The sequence below is a fragment of the Struthio camelus genome, chromosome 7 (assembly GCF_040807025.1).
Source record: "Struthio camelus isolate bStrCam1 chromosome 7, bStrCam1.hap1, whole genome shotgun sequence".
Classification (NCBI taxonomy): Eukaryota; Metazoa; Chordata; class Aves; order Struthioniformes; family Struthionidae; genus Struthio; species Struthio camelus.
Genome location: NC_090948.1, coordinates 22,964,831 through 22,981,579, shown reverse-complemented (window position 1 = coordinate 22,981,579; position 16,749 = coordinate 22,964,831). Strand labels below are relative to the sequence as shown.

Here is a 16,749-nt window from a genome sequence, read left to right as displayed (position 1 = left end):
AGTTAGGCTGGGTTCTTGATCTCTCCTCTGTGCTGGGTTGTGGGCCTTGGCTTCTTTCCCAGTGTTTTGAGCACAAATAAACAAAAAAAAATCAGAAAAAAGTGTTTTCTCTCTCTTGAGAAAAGCTAGGGGAGTGCCAAACCTTACAACGCTCCTTGAATCCGTTCAGCCTTATCTCCCTTCCTTCCCCCTTCACCTTGGCCCAGAAATTGTGTAAGGAAAACCTGGGAAGGAACTTATGGGAAGTATGCTGGCATACAGGAATGGGCAACTAGGAAAGCTCCTGAACTGCTCATATCAACTCCTGGAGGGATATATGTCACGGGTGGAGTCTTTATAACGCTTTCCTCAGTGTCTGTATTAGGCCCAAACAGAGACAGAATTTTGTGCTAGATGGACCTTTGACCTCCTAAAGTATGTCAAATATTCAATTAATGCTGAAGTGTCATTACCTAGGACCTATGCTTACTATAACCCAGCAGGGGAGCAGGCTATCCTTTATGCCAGTACCTGGCTCTGTAGGTACTGAGTTTGGTGAGGATGAGGAGGACAGCAGAAGGGAAGGGTGCAGAAGGAGGAGGCCTGTATTATAGTGCTGAGCATGCTGATGCATTTCTGTTCCCTTCCTACAGCTCTCTCCAACCATCCTGATGGGTCTCCATGAGATTGCCCGCTGCATTGAGGCTAGAAACTACCAGCAGGGTCTCCTGGTTCACACCCAAGTGGTGAGCAGCAGCAGTTTCAGTGAGGTGTCTGGCTTCATGCCCATCCTGAAAGTCCTCATGACCATTGCTGGCAAGCTGAATGTCTAAAGTCTGAAGCAGCTGGTGCAGTGGTGCACTGAGTTGGTGGACTCCCTCACCTGTTGATGTGCTGCAGGTTGTGGACTCTCCCTCTGGCTCTGGAGAAATAAGTCTGTGCCAGTGTCTGGAATTGTGCTGGGCCAGTGCACCTGGTCCTATCTGCTCTCCAGAGAGCCTACTGGGGGCTGGGTCTGCTGGAAACTGTTCTTTCTCTCTCTCTCTCTCTCTCTCTCTCTCTCTCACAGTGTGAGGCTGTTTCCTAGCCCAGGGATCTCAATTTCAGACTGTCCAGGTTACACACAGATCCTCCCAGAGTTGCTCTTCATTGGTCTCCTCTTCCCTGTTACCTGACCAGAGAGGGGAAACTCCTTCACTCCCAGGCTGACATGACTTTTCAGTAGGAAGCAAAGAGAGCTGGCACCTGCAGCACCACCAGACAGAAGAGCCTCAGGGTCTGTTCCCTGCTCGTGCGTAAACTGTTCCTTAGTGACAGCTGGACTCCTTTGGGACTTAAGCTGGGATGTTCCTGCTCCATTGGGCTGTGGTCAGGTTCTCTCCTCTCATTCCTCCTTTCTCTTCATTCTGATCCTTGACTCTTTCTCTCTCTCCCTCTCTCTCCTTTGCCCTCTTACCCTGCTACCACTAGGGCTGACTACCAGCCTGCTCTGGGCTCACTTTGGTTCTATCTCTTTCTTCTGCACTCAATCCTCTTTCTACAGCCTTCTGTGCACCCTCTCCCACCTCCTTCATCTCTTCCTCATAAGCCCCAGGTTTGAGCCTTTTTGTTTTAGGGCTAGGATTGTTTCCCCCCTTCTAGCTTTGGGGACTCTCCCATCCTCAGGAATGCTGGCAGGTTGGACTCCTGCTCAGTGCACTCCTCCCCAGAGCCAGTAGCACCCTGTATTTGGGCTGAAAGCTGCACTGTCTGGCTCTTGGCCTTTTTCACTTCTTTTATATTAGCACAGTTGGCCTGTTGCCAACCAGTGTTTAGGCTCTAAAGGCTTTCCATATTGGGATTTCCAGACAGTCTAAGGGCTTTAGAAGCAGCAGGGGTTGTACAAGTCCCTTAAAGAGTCCCGTTAAGCTGCTCTGAACTGTCTAGATTTGAGCAGGGGGAGACAGCTCATTGCTGCAAGTGTGGTGGGTGCATTCTGCCTATAGTAATGGATGTGTGTGAGGGTGGTTCTGAAAGATCCCATGGCACCATGGTGACAGGAACATGCTGCAGGGGGTGATGCTGTCAGGTCTTGAGGATGTGGCTATTTTGAGGCTTTTCATCACTATGGCATTTCCTTTGGGATGAAACAGATGAATGAAGCATATTTGTCCCGTGGAAGAAGTCTGGGAAGGCAGATAGGATTTTAGGACACATCTGTGTGTGTGTTGTCTTTCCCTCCCTCTCTTCCTTTCACCCTCTTTCTTACTAAACAGGCAGCATAAATCCTTAGACCCTGGCAGGGAGCAAGGCTTCTTCCCACCATTTGGCTGCAGCCTGCCCCCACTTCCTCTGCTTGCTGCTAGAGTGATACTGCTATTATGAGCCCCTGGTTCAGTGACTTATGCGAATCAGCCTGCTCTACCATGAGCCGAGGGAGGAGGGAGAGGGCAGGGCTCACTCTCTCCTTGCCAGGTCAAAGTGCCTCCTTGTTGCTGCTGTGTTCTGTTGCCATTGCTGTGGTTTGATGCACTGAGAGATTACAGAACAGTGAAATAAAAGCTGCATTTTGTGATGCTGCTAGCGTCTTTCGTAGGCTTGGGCCTACAGGCAGCTGCCTGTCACCTCTGCCTTCAGGAGACTTGTCTCAATCTGCAGGGCCACCCACTGAGTTCTCAGCTATGGTGAGAAGAGGAATTCAAAAAGGTGTGGGGCAGACCAGATTCTGGGCTCTGCTGGTGTGGGCAGCAAACATCCTTGTGTGGCAAGACCTCAGGCCTAACCCACTGCCCAGATCACCTTCCGCGGCTGTGACTATTCATCTACATCAGATGCAACTAGGAGGGCCGTGGGGTGGCTAATGTTCCCTTGGGGAATCACAGCGGTTTTTGGCCATGATCACGGGGGTTTTGCACTTTATATCAGGACTTGAAAGTATGTCAGCAAGCAAGCAGAGTCCTGAATGACATCCTCTCCTGCTGCAAGTCTGCATTACACCACTAAAGCAGTATTGCTTAGACTAGGCTGAGGATGTGACCCCCTTTGTGTAAATCAGATTTATACCACTGAATTGTCAGTTCTTGCCATTAGATAATAACTTCTGAATCTATTGGCCAGTTTCATTTAAGCTTTTCTGTAAGTAAGAAGTCTGAAGTGAAAGATCAGTACTTGGATAAAGCAGGGGAAATCAATCTAGCTTTTGCAAAAAAGAGTGATATAAGCTCAAAGGAGCTATTTTCTTTTTGCTACCAGCTGGCCACCTGGTGTACATGTATGGGCCTGCCAGTCAACATGCAAAAATGTGTGAAATAAGCAGGACTGTTACCTGGCTCCTGGTTAGAGGACTTGGGAGGAGGCCAAGGTTTAGAGAGAGTGCTTGGTGTGTGAGGAACGTTACAAGGGTCCTTGCTGGAAAGGGAACAGAATTTGAGGGATCTGAGGTGTATGGACACAGTAGATACAAACTGGAAAAGCAGCTTTAGTCCTGTTGCTCACAGAGGCAAATACCAACTGGACAGTAGTCTTGCTTGCAGAGATGTTGCAGCCAGGTCTGGGAGCAGTTAGCAATCAGACAGCTCCCCAGCTGTCTGCCAATGGGGAGATGCAAGTTGTTTTTCAGGAGCTGCACTTGTGTTATGACCCTTTCTGAAGCTGAACAAGTAAGCAGGTAGCCCCAGGGATTCTGATGTGCTTAACCTGTGTATAAGCAAAGTCCTCAGACTTTCTGACATGATTTAATGAGCATCATATTTCTTAGATTCTGCTTTTTTGGATCCAGTTGTAGTACCTTGTGCAGTCCACCCTGGCTGTTTCTTTAACTCAGGCCACTTGTACCACGGAGAAATAAGCCTGGATTTTCCTTGTGTTTCTCAGATGTGTTTGGCTCTCAATTTCCCTCCAGTGTACTGTTTCTACTATCCATGGATTTGTGTAGGGACTAGCTATTTAACCTGCCTTTGCATGTCCTTCCTGCTTGTTCCCTTTGCCATGTTGTTGCTCAGTTCTGTGCCAGGCCTACTCCAGTGAGCACTGGAGGGCAACCAGGCAAGAGGGGTGGTGAATTAACCCGCCCAAGGATCCTTGAGGGGCTCATGGCAGAGCCAAGGACAGAACCCAGGTCTCTGGGGCCCTCATGCCATGTGCTGACTCGCAGGCCTCACTGGACGGAGCTGCTCCAGTTATAGCACTATCTCTACTGGCTGGTAACAGCTTCTGGTTTATGGACAGCAGCTGCTTGGCATTGCCTCCTCCCCTGTGGGCACATGCTCCCGCAGCATCCTGCACTGCTCAACAGAGAAAGCATTTTCTGCTGGGTGAGAAGGCCTTTGAGTTGACAAAGAGTTGGGGGGGCAGTAGGAAGGGATCCTTGGGCACAGAGCAAGCTGAGCTCTAATCCTGTTGCAGATAACATCATGTCTGCAGGCTAGGCTTGTGTGTGTTTGGGGGAGCTGGAGGGGCAGAGATTGTTAGGCAGTATTTGTTTGTAAAGCCACTTGCTCTGAAGATAATGCTTGCACTAACTTCTATTGAGGGAGCAGTGTGAGTCCCCACAAAGTCCTTTCCCAAAGTGTCTTTGAAGCCAAGAACCCATTGAAAGGAAGAAAGGCCAAGAGAGGGGATTAGTTTGTTCAGCAGCTGTGAATTTCAGTGGGAGGCTGATGAACTCCAAAGTCTTTGTTGAGATTTTTTTTGTAAGGAGCCCTGCTGGAGGGAGAGACCCACACGGGGGCCGCGGCCTTAGACAAGAAGGAATCCGAAGCGGCAGGGAGCTGTAAACGGGCCACAAGGACTTTTCCCAAACACTTTTCGGAAAAGGTGTTGTGAAGAGAGCGGAGGGGGATTAGCATGTGAAATGACACTTTCCATTGACTCCACAGAGGGGAGGGGAAAAGGGCTGGCTGGCTGATTTATTAGCATTTTGTTCCCTTCTCTGTTCTACTCCCCCGGCCACCCCCCTCCTTCTGCTCCCCTCCTCCTTGAGCCCTCTAAAGAGGTTTGGATTGGAAAAGGGAGCGGGGGGCTGCCTGTTTGTGTGTCATCTGGGCGAAGGTGACCACCTGGGAAGCTGAATGTAAATATTTCTCCTCTGAGGAATGTGCCTTCATTAAACCGAAATGAATACATGGAAGCATCCAATCCTACTGCACAATGGCAGCAGTGCCTTTACCACTAAGGGCTCCTTTTGCCTAGAAGCAGTACCCCTCTGGGCCTGACCTGCTGCTGAGGTCAGCACATTTTGCAGCTGCGTTGTCGCCATTTTGTCCCAGAAAAATGCATGCAGCGGTGGGGCCCCTGCTTGTAATGCTCCCTGTGCGCCCCCTCACTCTGGCAGCAACAGGGAGGGGGACTTGGTTGCCTTCCACTGGCTGATGTCACTGCACCAAGAGGGTGCATCCTGGGCTCTGCCATAACCTTTGCGGGGCAACTGTGTGGGGCAGTCGTAACGGCAAGGGAGGGAAGGGGTCCCATGCCCTGTCATGTACTGGAGAGGGGGAAGAAATGAGGAGCAACTTCCATATCTTCCCCTTTTTATTTCTTCTCAAACTGGCCTTGGAAAGGGTGCCTGAGAGGGCCAAGAGGGGGGCAGAAGCTGTCCTCTGTGCCTTGCAGTCTGACACTCGGAGCCAGCCTATGCTGGAGCCTTCCCCCATGGAGCAAGAGGTGGGAGCTCTCTGTTTTCCTGCCTGAGGACATACCCCACTGCAGGGAGATAGAGAGCAGGGCAGTGTGAAGGAGTATCTACTGACATTGATGCAAGGGAAATCTAGGGCAGGGTCCTTGTGCTAATAAGAACCCTTGAACAAACAGCTGGTGGCTTGTGTGTGTGAAGTGTTTCAGCTTTCCCTGAGGATGGGCTGTTTTTGAAGGGCCAGGTTCTTGCTTGATGTGAGCAGTCTTGCTCAGAGGAGACCCCAGGTTTGCACTAGGTCCAAATTCCTGTCTCCAGCAAAGGAGTCCTGATATCAAGGAGATGTTTTCTAGCCAAGAGACACAGATAGACTGATGAATGTCATTGATGTGTCATCTCTAAAATGGGCAATTGGGCTCCTATCTGCCCTTCCCAGGTAGCTACATTGCAGTTGGATGCAACCTCAGACAAGTTCAAGGAGAGAGCAGGCCCTTTCCCCTCGTGGTAGGGGCAGAGGTGGTGCTATGTGCAGGGAAATGGCTCTTCTTATTCTGTCTCCCCACCACTAGGTAAGTGGCTGAGGTTTACTTTTCAGAACTGTAACCACATGTATCCACACATGCAATTGGATGACTGCTTAGACACACCAGCATTTTGCAAGCACTTGGCTAATGATTTATTGCATTGGCTATTGGTTTACGAACATTGGCTACAAGACAGGTCTAATGGCCAGTCACTTAGCTCTGCTGGCTTCTCATCTGTCTAAAGCACACTTCAAACAGCAAAGTAGACAATAACCTCACAGCCCAGGGGAAATCACTGTGATGGGCAGTGAGCTAGCCCAGGGCCTGCAGCTGACAGCCTCTTCCCTCCCTACCTCAACGATGGCAAGGGAACAGAGATGCATCAACCAAATCTTCTTGCTGCTTGCTTAGCCTATAGAATATATACAATAAGTGGTAGAGAAAAACTGTTATGTATACATCACAGTAACTGTGCAATAAATTAAACTTCAAAGTGCTTCACATTCCTATTTACAACACCATTAAATAGTAACTGACATTATTTTCTCAGACTAGGAAGAAGTATTTAGTTAGTTAGCTGACAGGGTAAGAGTGCTTGGCAAGTACACCAGGAGGTGGGGAGTAGGCTCAGCTGGCAGCTGCTCTCTGGGAGAGATTTGGGAGTAAAGAGGGAGAGGAGAAGTGTGAGGGTATCGTTATGGCATCAGTCGAGGGCTTTGGTTGGGGTGCTGGGTGAAAAGAGTGGCCAGACCTGGGGCTGAGAAGATACAGAGTAAGTGTGTGAAAGCAAGAGATAGGACCCCTCCTTTGGACAGCTCTTTAATGGACAGGTCAAGCAGCAGCTTGAAATCTTGCTGCTGGAGTCACTCCAATGCAAAGTAAGGCATGGGCGAGGTTAGCAAATCTGTGAATGAATGGGATGTGAATTTATGGCACTTCTGGAGGCTGGCTTGCTGCAGAAAGGAGTTATGCACTTTTTATCTTCCCTCATAGTGGAGGGCCTAATAAAAGGCAATGACAATTTCTTTAATGCCTCTTATTTCTTAGGACACCAGAATTATCAAACAAGCCTCTTCTGTTTTAGGGACTACAACTCTGCATGGCCCAAATCTGGTGGTGCCATCTCAGCTTAGTCATGCCTTCTTGAGTGTAGATCTCACTTGCTTAAAACCCAGAGCAGGTGCTTGCTTGGGGAAGCAGACAAGCTCAAGAGAACACAGGCCACAGTGACTGGCTGTGTTTTCTGCTATAAAACCAGAGCTATCAGAGTGACTCCGGATTGAAGGGACCAAATCTCACTTTGCTTTTTAAACAGCTGCGTGTCTTTCCAGATGTCATCAGCCACTGCACTAATGGGAGATGCCCTGTGTAGACATGGCCCTAGGGCTCATGCCCTTTCTTTTCCATTATCCAAGACCTAGTGAGGTGGTGTTGGCTGAAAAGGCCCCGTTTGAGAGTGGGACAAAACTAAGCCAAAAGGGAATGGTGCTGATGACTGCTGGGGAGATGGGAAGGGAAGGGGAAGAGAGCGGCAAACAGGACCATGGAGGAGCAGGGGCTGGTTAGAGCTTCCTCTTGAGCTTGCGGCTGGCCCCGCCACCTCCGCTCCGCTCCCGCTTCTCCTTGCGGACACAGAAGTACTTGGTGACCCTTTTGCGGCACTGCTCACACCGCACAGCGCAGCACCAATGGAACTTGCAGTTGCAGCTGGACACCATCTCGGCCCGCCTCTCCTCCACCGCCAGCCCGCAGTCCCCACACAGCCGCCGGCAGCTCCGCTTCTCCCACTTGCTGAGTGCCTTGCCTCGCTTCAGGCACTCCCTGCCCTCTGTGCCCAGCAGCCCCAGCGTCTTGTTCTCCAGGCAGTAGTCAGGGGAGTCTTCTAAGTGGACCAGCTCCTTCTTGGAGATGGAGCTGAAGGTCTCGGCAATGGCCCCCCGGCTGGCAGCACTGTTTCCTGCCCCCTGCAGCAAATCCACCTTCAGGGCCTTGTGGTACCTCTCCTTGAGGTAGGTGCCCACCTCCCGAAACTCAGGCAGCTGCAGCCAGCAGGTCTGGGTGGTGCAGCTCCCAGACACGCCGTGGCATTTGCATGTCCGCTTCATGGTTCCTTTCACAGCCTGCAGGGTGAGGAGAGAAAAGGGTCTCAGGAGGAAGCCCAGAGGACTTGATGGGGGTCATTTCTATACTGCAGCTCAAGGATAAGTTTTTGCTCCAAGACTGTAGAGGGATTTCCTATGGGCGATAGCATTGCACAGGGACGGTTGATCTAAAGCTCACAGATTTGCTTCTCCAAGGTATGGTACTATTTATAGTGGGAGGAAGGAGGAAGAGGGCACCAGGCAGGAGTTAACACTGTAATCGTGGAGAGGTGGCCATGTTAGAGCAAACAACATGGATCACGTCAGTACCGCTAACGTGCCTCCCTTTCTCCTCAGCAAGGTAATCAGTTCTTCTGAGCACATGCTTTTACCACAGAAAGGAGCACAACTCTGCAGTGGATAGCCAGAGCAAAGCTGGTACCCACTTTCAGATTTGGAAGTAGAGATGGGGCTCACCTTTCTACCAGCCTCGTTGTTATGCAGGTTCATAGCAGCTCTGGCATCTTGTCCAGTCTCCAGGGCATCCACGAACTGCTTGGAAATGGCTTCCCCAAAGCCCACGTTATCGCTGCAGCCTCCCCACAGCCACCCTTGTCCCCCTAGGGAAGGAGACAAGATGAGCACTTTCAGGGAATCCTTCGCCTTCCTGGCTTGTGGCTCCCAGGGTAAGAAAGGGCCCCAGAAGTGATGGAGGGAACAGAAAATCCAGCTTTTTGCCTAGTGATACTCCCAGATTCTGTCTTCTCTGGTGCATGGCATTTCTACAAAGGTTTAGATATGAAGTGGTTCATGTAGGCAATGTCAGGGGGATGTTCCATGTTACCAGCCCAGGGACTTCCATGCTTTCTCTAAAGTAAGATTCAGAGGATGTTAATTATCATGCATTAGCAGACTTGTACAGATAAGGCAGTGTGTCTTTAATCCCTTTCCCTTAAACCCTGACTTTAACTGGTTCAGTTTGACTTGCAGAGACATCATCTTGCTTGTCTAGCACAGGTTGCCAACGTGGATTATTTAACTGGTTTACACATCCTAGTCAGAGCGGACAGATTCCCCTCCACCAGGAAACAAGCCAACTCTGGTACATAAGTATCTAGAAGGCTCTCTTTTTGGAGTACCCAGGATCCCAGACAGATGTTGGGCATCTCAGAAGGCTCTAATTTTCTAATTATCATAAAGAGACAAAGGAGTTGGCACAGAATTGGGAAATTCTGTAATAAGATAGGGAAGTTACTTTTTCTAACCTAATGTGGGCTTGATAATTTAGCTCAGCTGACATGCAACAAGTCATGTGGTTTGTTTCCTTTCCTCCTAGAGAGGATCACCAAATTCTCTGTGAAGATTTGAAATCTGGACTATTCTGACCCTAAAGCGTCTTGGTGGCACATCTTGGGAGTTGTGGTTTAATGGCCCTGTGCTTCTCTTCTCCCTGAAAGATCAGGTCCTTAACTGGACTTCCACAGAGCATCGCAGTCCACTCTCCCAGTGAAAGGCAGTGGTGTCTCAGGGGAGGAGGGTAATTGCAGCAGATGATGAAGTCCAGATCAAGAGCCCTGTGTCTAAGGGAAAATGGAAACACTAACAAGCCCAGCTATAACAACTCTGGAGTCAGTACAGCAGTGTTTAGAACTGAATCATGTTGTTTTGGACAACTCCAAAAGTTTCCTTTGCCTTCCAAGGGTTTAAATTGACGATGGAAAACTTTCATGGAAAACAGATGTGTTTTGGGGGAAAAAAAGTGTAGCATGACTAACTCAATTTTCCAGAGAAGTTAAAATTTGGTGTGTCATTGCCCCAAAGTCCTGCTCTCCTAGAGATGGACCATCCCGGACATCAGACACCTGAGAAGCACTGGTTGTTTTTAAGACTATTAGCCAAAAAAGCAAATTACTAAATATTGGGCACTACTGTTGAGTTTGTCATAAACTGATTAGTACTGCTGAGCACTTAAAAGATTTTGATAATTTGAAATGTGGCTTCTTTCCATTCAAAACAAAACATGTGACTGCAGGCCTGGGTACAGCTGTGACAGCGATGGGGTGAAGGCTGCGTGCTGCCACGGCAGTTTTCCTGACTGTGCAAGCCATACTGACAAATACTGATGGGGGCCTATGGAGGCCACCCTGCTTTCCCCTCCCTGTAATTCTAGTAATCCTATTCCTGGACTACCCTGGTACTGCAGACCCAGGAGCCTTGAGATCCCTGATCAGCACTTTTCTAACTGGATGTACTATTTAGACATACAGCACTAGATCTGCTCTTCTGCTTGTCTTACGCTTCCATTCCCTCCAGTGGTTTAAACCGAGTTGTTCTTAATTTGAATCAGAGGAACTGCCATCCCCTTCCACTTTTCTGCTCATTTTATTTCTCCAGCGGAAGGTAATAGAAAACATCAAGGGCTTCAACTGGTGTAATTTGGAGGTGAGTCCATTAACTTCCACAGAGCTGCTTTGATTTAAGCTAGACAAAGCTCTGTTCTGGAAGTACCTGCAGATGCTGGAACCAGGGGAAGGAGCTGTTTCTCCAGACCTCCTTAGGGGAAGAGAATGACAGCTTTCCACGGAGTGAGGGGCATGAGAGATGGACCGCAGCTCATCTCTTCCTTACCAAGCTGTCCATTGCGGGAGTCGTCGCAGCCACAGTTGTCAAAATCCCCCAGGCTGCAGTTCCGGGTCAGCGTGTACATGACGCCCGCAGAGCTGATGGCGTGGACAAAAGCAGTTTCTCGATTGGCTGTCAAATGGGAATACAAGGAGAGGGGACGTGCTAAGGATTTCATGGTGAGAACAGTGTCAGAAGTGCTCCTGCCATGCAGGAGACAGGGCAGGAAGAGCTTTGCAAAGGGCAGAGCTCTGTGGGGTGGAGAGGAAGGCCTATGTGTCAGATTAGCCTGGTCTTGGCTTAAGCTACATGGGGACAGAAGCTTCCAGGTTTGATCCAGGTTGACTTGTGCCATTTCCAAGAGCATAGATGAGTTTTGGCTGTCACCATGAGAGCTCACCAGCAGGGATGGTGCAGAGCAGTATGTCTCCCACCTCTTACTAGTACCTCAGAGAGGAAGGGGCCCTCTGCAAGGATCAGAGAGCTCATGTCCTGCAGTCCACTTGAGCCTTAGCTTCTGCCAGACACCAACTCAAGAGTGTCCAGGGCTCAGGGTGATGTCCTTACCTGCCAGTGGGGGGTCTGTGTGGTGATTATCAGCTCACTTCCCTGAGCCTTTGGCTTACACTAAATATCAACAAGGTCTGGATTTGAGCAGATAACCTAGATAGGGACAGTTCTGGGACCTGCTCCCTGTCTCAGGGGTGTCACTTCATGCTGCAATTTCCTCCTCAGGGCCCCTGGCAACCTTCCTCAGCTTTTGAAACCTCTTTCCCTCTCTTCCTAGGGCCCTGGTCCCTTGTCTACTGCCAGTCCCACCAAAGTCCTCAGGCACTCCCCCATAACTAGGTCCTGCCTGTACGTGACAGGTATGAACTCCAGCAGCACACATGGGTATAGAGGATTCAGGTCTGCACCGAAGCATTTCCTGGCACCTGCAAATAAGTAAAGAAAGGGCTGACAGAGAAAGGGATGCAGTGACAGTGAATGGCAGCCCCATGCCCTGTGCTACCATGGATCACTGGCCAAGGTAACTGACATTTCGGTCTCCAGGAAGCTGTGGGAAGACTTCCCTCCCTCTCCTGCTACTTGGCCAGAGCACAGCCACTGAAGAGTTCTTCATTGCTCCCTTTAGCCAAATCCTTTTGCCTGCCTCTCCCTCACCTCCACTGGCTCTCAGTCTCCCCAAGACAATCTTGCCACAGGCACTACTTGGGACTGGTGTATCTGGCAGCCCTCGCAGTGTTTTGTGTCAACGCTGCTTCACGGGGCTGGCAGCCACTCGGGGAACCAGCTAGGCCAGGCTTGGCAGCACCCTCCTATCTCGTGCCAGCTGGGGCCCCAGCAAGTCCCGAGATGATGCTGGCATTGTGAGGCCACCATGTCAGGAAGCCAGTTCCCAGCGTGTGTCGGGAGAGAGGGCCCGTCTGAGACAGTGACATCCCAGGAGAAGAAGAAGAAGGAAAAGAAGGCACTTGAGAAGAGAGGAGGGGCCCCCAGGCGCTAACCTGCAGCAAAGGGGTCCCAGTAGTGGTACCCAATGCTTTCCTTACCGCTGCGCAGCCCGCCGTGGCTGGAGAGCTGCAGTGCCCGCTCGGGGCAGTTCCAGCGGTCCCACGCAAACTGGAACTTGCACTCCTCAATGCCACTCTGCGCCCCCGCTGCCACGCTGCTGGAGTAGATGAGATAGGCCTAGGAGCAAAGCGTGGGTCAGGAGGGGAGATGCCTCCTCAGGGAGTGCCACATTAATGTGCGGGGACAGAGGGTGCCTGGCACAGAGACAGCTCCCGCTTTGGTACCCCTGAGGCTAGCATTAGCCTGCAAGACTGGAGTCACAATTCCTTGGTCAGCAGGCAGAGACAGCGCTATGTGTAAGGGGGAATTGCCAGGAATTTCCTTGAGCTGTTCCCAGGCCATCGAGGCTCGGGAGAATCACTTCACAGCCTGGTGCTCTAGTTTCCCCCCCAGGTAGTGCAAAGCCAGTATAGTCCCAGACACTTCCCACCAAGCTGTGAGGCTAACATGGCTGTAGTTTTCCTGCCTTGCCCTGCAAGGTCGATGTGCTGTGTGCTGGGATGTTTGGTGCTCTGGGGTTAGGCTCCAGCATAGTGTCGGGAGCTTTGGCAAGAGCTAGCCATGCTTGGAAGTGTTCCTGAGGAATAGCTATGGTTTTTAAAGATGAGTTTTTTTCAGGAGGGACAAAAATCTAAGATGAATTATACAGTTGCTTCTGGCTAGGAAAAAAATCCTCTGAAAGCAAGGTGCAAGGAGAAAGGGAGTAAAAAACATTGAAACAAGGTCCTGGCAAGTCCAGCCATGCTCTCTGGGGAAGTAAGTTTTGCAAGACCCACAGAAAGTGCTCTTCCACCTTGATGAACATAGGTCCTGATGTAACCTGATCTCTGCGAAGAAATAGATGACAGGTGAGATCCTCAGCTGGTGTCAATAAACACATCTCCAAAATCTGACCCCCTTTGATCAAGGCTGGCACAGCCCAGGGAGCAAGGAAATGTTGATTGTACCAGTTTGTTCCTGGCTCTCCCTTGCGTTGTCCCTGGAAACCAGGGGCAGGAAAGCGCTGGCCAAGACTGGAGGAAGAGGAGAGGGAAATGCAGAGCCTCCTCCCCTCCCAGTTCAGTGGAACTGGGGATGGACATCAGAGGGATTTCTCTTACCTTGGGGCCTGTCATCAGGAAATTATTCACTGACCTAGAAGAGAAAGACAAATCATCAATGGGGAGCGGTGATGGTGGAGGGCCCAGGGAATGCCTGCCATCCCAGAGCTATCCTCTCACCCCCAGCTCTGAGCACCTTCGGCCTCACCCCTGTCCCTCTTTGCAGCTCCCTGGGGTGGTGGAGGGAGACAGTGCCTCCTCCTCCCCCCATCCAGGCTGTAGCCAACAGCCCTGGGAATCTCACCTCCTGGTGACAATGTTCCTGGCCTTTCCTCCAGAATGAGCACCCTCTCCCCTCTGTTCCCCTGCTCCCTCTCCATGGCTGTTCCAGCCTCTTGAGGGTGGCCCCCCTCCCTTCTCCTCTCATCCCCCCCAGCCTAGCTGCCTGCTCACCTCCTTTCCTTTCCCCCAGCTGTGATCCCCTTGCCCTCTCTCACCCTTCTTCCCTTTTACTTTCCTCCTTGTGGCTGCCTTTCACACTGATTCCCCCATTTTTAGTGCTTTCATGTTCCCCTAGCCTTGCCTTTTGCCTTATCAAATGTCTGCTCAGCTCAGTTCCACTGGAGCCTCTCTGGTGCCTCCCATAGCCCCCAGGAGATGGCCCTGTGTGCCAGCACCACCAAGCCTGGCATGGTGGCAGCTTGCCTCTTGCTAAGGGACCTCATAGCAGGGAGGCTGCATTGCTTTGCCTTCCCAGGGCTCATCCCCATGGCATCCCCCAGATCCCAGCATCCCTGATCTCCATCAGCCCATAGTCTCTCTTTAGTGGCCATCACTGCACTTGCCGAGCACCTCGCTGGCCGCGTTTATCCCATCAGCCCTGCTGGGCAGCCCTGCATCCCCCCTGTGCTGAGGGAGGAACATGGAGATTTGCCCTGGGTGGCCCAGGAAGCAAAGCGGGGAGTGGAGCTGCACTCCTGCCCCTTGCGCCTTCTGTGCTGCCCTCGGGCTCCCACAGCCGGCCCCAGTGCTGGCTGGGTGCACAGAGGTGCTCCTGAGGGTTGTGCATGCCGGGTTTGCTGGTTGTGTTCCTCTAGAGTTTATCAATGAAATAAATAGTTCAGGGTCTTCTTATTCTCCTCTTGAATTAAGATGAAAATAAGTTGCCATTCTGAAAAACTGAAATGGGACAGTGTGTTCCCAAGTTTCAGCTGGCCTCAAAAAAACCCTCAAAAGGGTTTTCTTTCTGTGATGTGGTATCTTTTTATACTTAATAATAGCCAGCAATTTGAGTCAGCCAGCAAATGCTAGTCAGAATTAAGCTTTCTGATGTTTTCTAGATGAAATATGAAACTCAAGATGAATTATTTCAAAAGCTGTCTACTTGTAAGTATTTCCGTGAAACCCTTGATTTTGCCACTATTAATGGAAAACTGTTCCACTGAAAATGCTGGGGTCTGTTTTAGTAATTTTAAGTTTCAGGCTCCTGAAACCTTCAACTCTGGGAGTTACAGGGTTCTCCCCTCTTTGCTCTTTGGAGCAGCCATTCCTAGTTTTTGTACAGAAGGGAAAAAACTTTAAAATGTGGGCCCTGTCCCTAAGGGTGTTGGAAGGCAAATAAAAGAAACACTAATATTTACTTATTTTTAAATCATAAGGTTTTAAAGCAAATTTCACAGCCTTCTGGCACCTGTTTTGGTGGTTTAGCATGGTGCAACAAGGTCATTAACCCATTCCTCCCACTTCCAGGTGGCAGAGGAGAAAAAAGCAAATTAGCCCTCTTGGCTCGTTGCCCCCCCCCCGCCCCGGGCTCCTCCATGGCTGTCAGTGCTGGTATGGGGTGCTCTGCTTAGCTCTTGCCAGGGTGCCGTGGGCCTAACTTCTGCCTTAGTGATGGGAAGCTTCGTCCTTCCCTCAGCCAGTGACTGTCTGTTGAAGATGAGCTCTCTTCACAGGGGGGCTGACAGGATCCTGAATTTCCTAATGTGCTGGGGGAGGTGGAAGGTGGGACCCAGCTGTGAGGCACCGAGGCAGAAGCAGAGCTTTCAGCTGTTTCCAAACAATCCCTAGACACAGCCCTTCAGACTAATGATCCCCTGCTCAAGCCTCACGCTGGTCAGGCAGCAGATGGGGCTCTTGCAGGTGTCCATGGTTCCTAGGTTTTAACAGCTTTCCCTCCAGCAGAAAAGAGGGAGAGGAGGCAGCTGCATCACACGTCACACTTCTGCACTTAACAGAGTGAAAGGTCTGAGGTAACACTTGCTGGTGGGCAGGGTTCCTGCGTCTTTCCTTCCAGGGTGCTCTTGTAGGCTTGTCACTGAACCTGCATTTCAGCACATGCTGTGTGCTGAATCAGGGCCACGGGAACAGAGACTAGAGCAGCTGAGGGTGCTGCCGTTGCCCTCTGGAGCCTACAACCCTTTGGGTAAGTGGCTTGCTTTTCTTGAGTAGCAAATTGCATCCTCTGGACTTCTGTTGCCAGTGCTTGAAGCCCAGTAGCCAGCCCAAATCTAAGACCGTGTACCAATCTGATTGCATGTGAGCACAGACTGTTTTGAAGAGGGGTTACAAAGAGCATTTCAAAAGCAGCCCTGAATTCCCTTCAGTCTCTGCTCTGTCCTGTAAGACCTGCAGCCCAAACGCTCGGAAGGCTGAGCACAGGTGACGTGCTGCAGAGCTGGGGCACCACACAGGTCGGACCCTGGGACGCGGGCAGGCTGCACTGAAATCCCCTGCTCATAGCTTCCCTGCTCTTGCTTCCTCGACACGTGCATGTCCAGCCATATTTTCTCACAACTGCATACATGCAGGCCAGTGTCTAGCTGTACATTTCCCCACTGGCAAAATCTCCACATACTTCCTCTATTCACTGCAGCCCTGGGCTTTTTCACACACACTGCCACAACCACTTGTAGGCCTGTGCTACAAACCAGGGTCATGGAAATGGTCTGGATCTCTTTCTCCATTAAGAAAGGCTGTTTCAGTGCAAATGGTCAGTCAGTGTGTTAGGGACCCTGTAGTGCAGTGACCACTGCTAGGACTCTGGAGGATGGCTGGGTGAATCCAGCTTAGCTGTGCCACTGCAGATAGGAACAGGACTTTAAAAGAGCCCAGGAGCCCACCCTAACTGTTTCTAGCTAGAAATAAAGCTGGAGGAGGGAGGTTTCCACTGCAAACACCTCATTCCATCCTCTACAGATCTGCAAAATTACTCTCATCGCTCTTCCTATTGAGTCCCAGGAGCGTCTCACCTGCCTGCCCCCAGATACCCTGCAGAGATAAGTAAGGGTCCTTGTGCCCAAGAAGGGCACTGAGGACCA

At 50.7% G+C, this 16,749-nt stretch overlaps 2 protein-coding genes across 14 annotated transcripts in view; one reads left to right on the top strand and one right to left on the bottom strand.

The window, feature by feature from the left end:
- Nucleotides 1-3,827, top strand: part of SEC31B (SEC31 homolog B, COPII coat complex component) — a 37,614-nt gene extending 33,787 nt beyond the window's left edge. For 4 of the 13 annotated variants that reach the window (XM_068950269.1, XM_068950266.1, XM_068950268.1 and 1 more), the window contains one exon: nucleotides 633-2,538. In XM_068950269.1, the coding sequence (XP_068806370.1) occupies nucleotides 633-812 (180 nt within the window). In that variant the 3' untranslated portion in view covers nucleotides 813-2,538. Of the gene's footprint in view, nucleotides 1-632 lie in introns of all 13 variants that reach the window. The other 9 variants (XM_068950258.1, XM_068950257.1, XM_009671344.2 and 6 more) reach the window with 4 other exon arrangements.
- A 3,727-nt stretch (nucleotides 3,828-7,554) lies between these two features.
- WNT8B (Wnt family member 8B) lies at nucleotides 7,555-12,731 on the bottom strand. Its single transcript, XM_068951167.1, has 5 exons — nucleotides 12,591-12,731; nucleotides 12,368-12,506; nucleotides 10,821-10,946; nucleotides 8,670-8,812; nucleotides 7,555-8,231 (listed from the first exon to the last, which is right to left on the bottom strand). Exons 1-5 carry the CDS (start codon nucleotides 12,729-12,731, stop codon nucleotides 7,674-7,676), a joined length of 1,107 nt encoding a protein of 368 aa, XP_068807268.1. The 3' UTR covers nucleotides 7,555-7,673.
- Nucleotides 12,732-16,749: the final 4,018 nt, after the last annotated feature.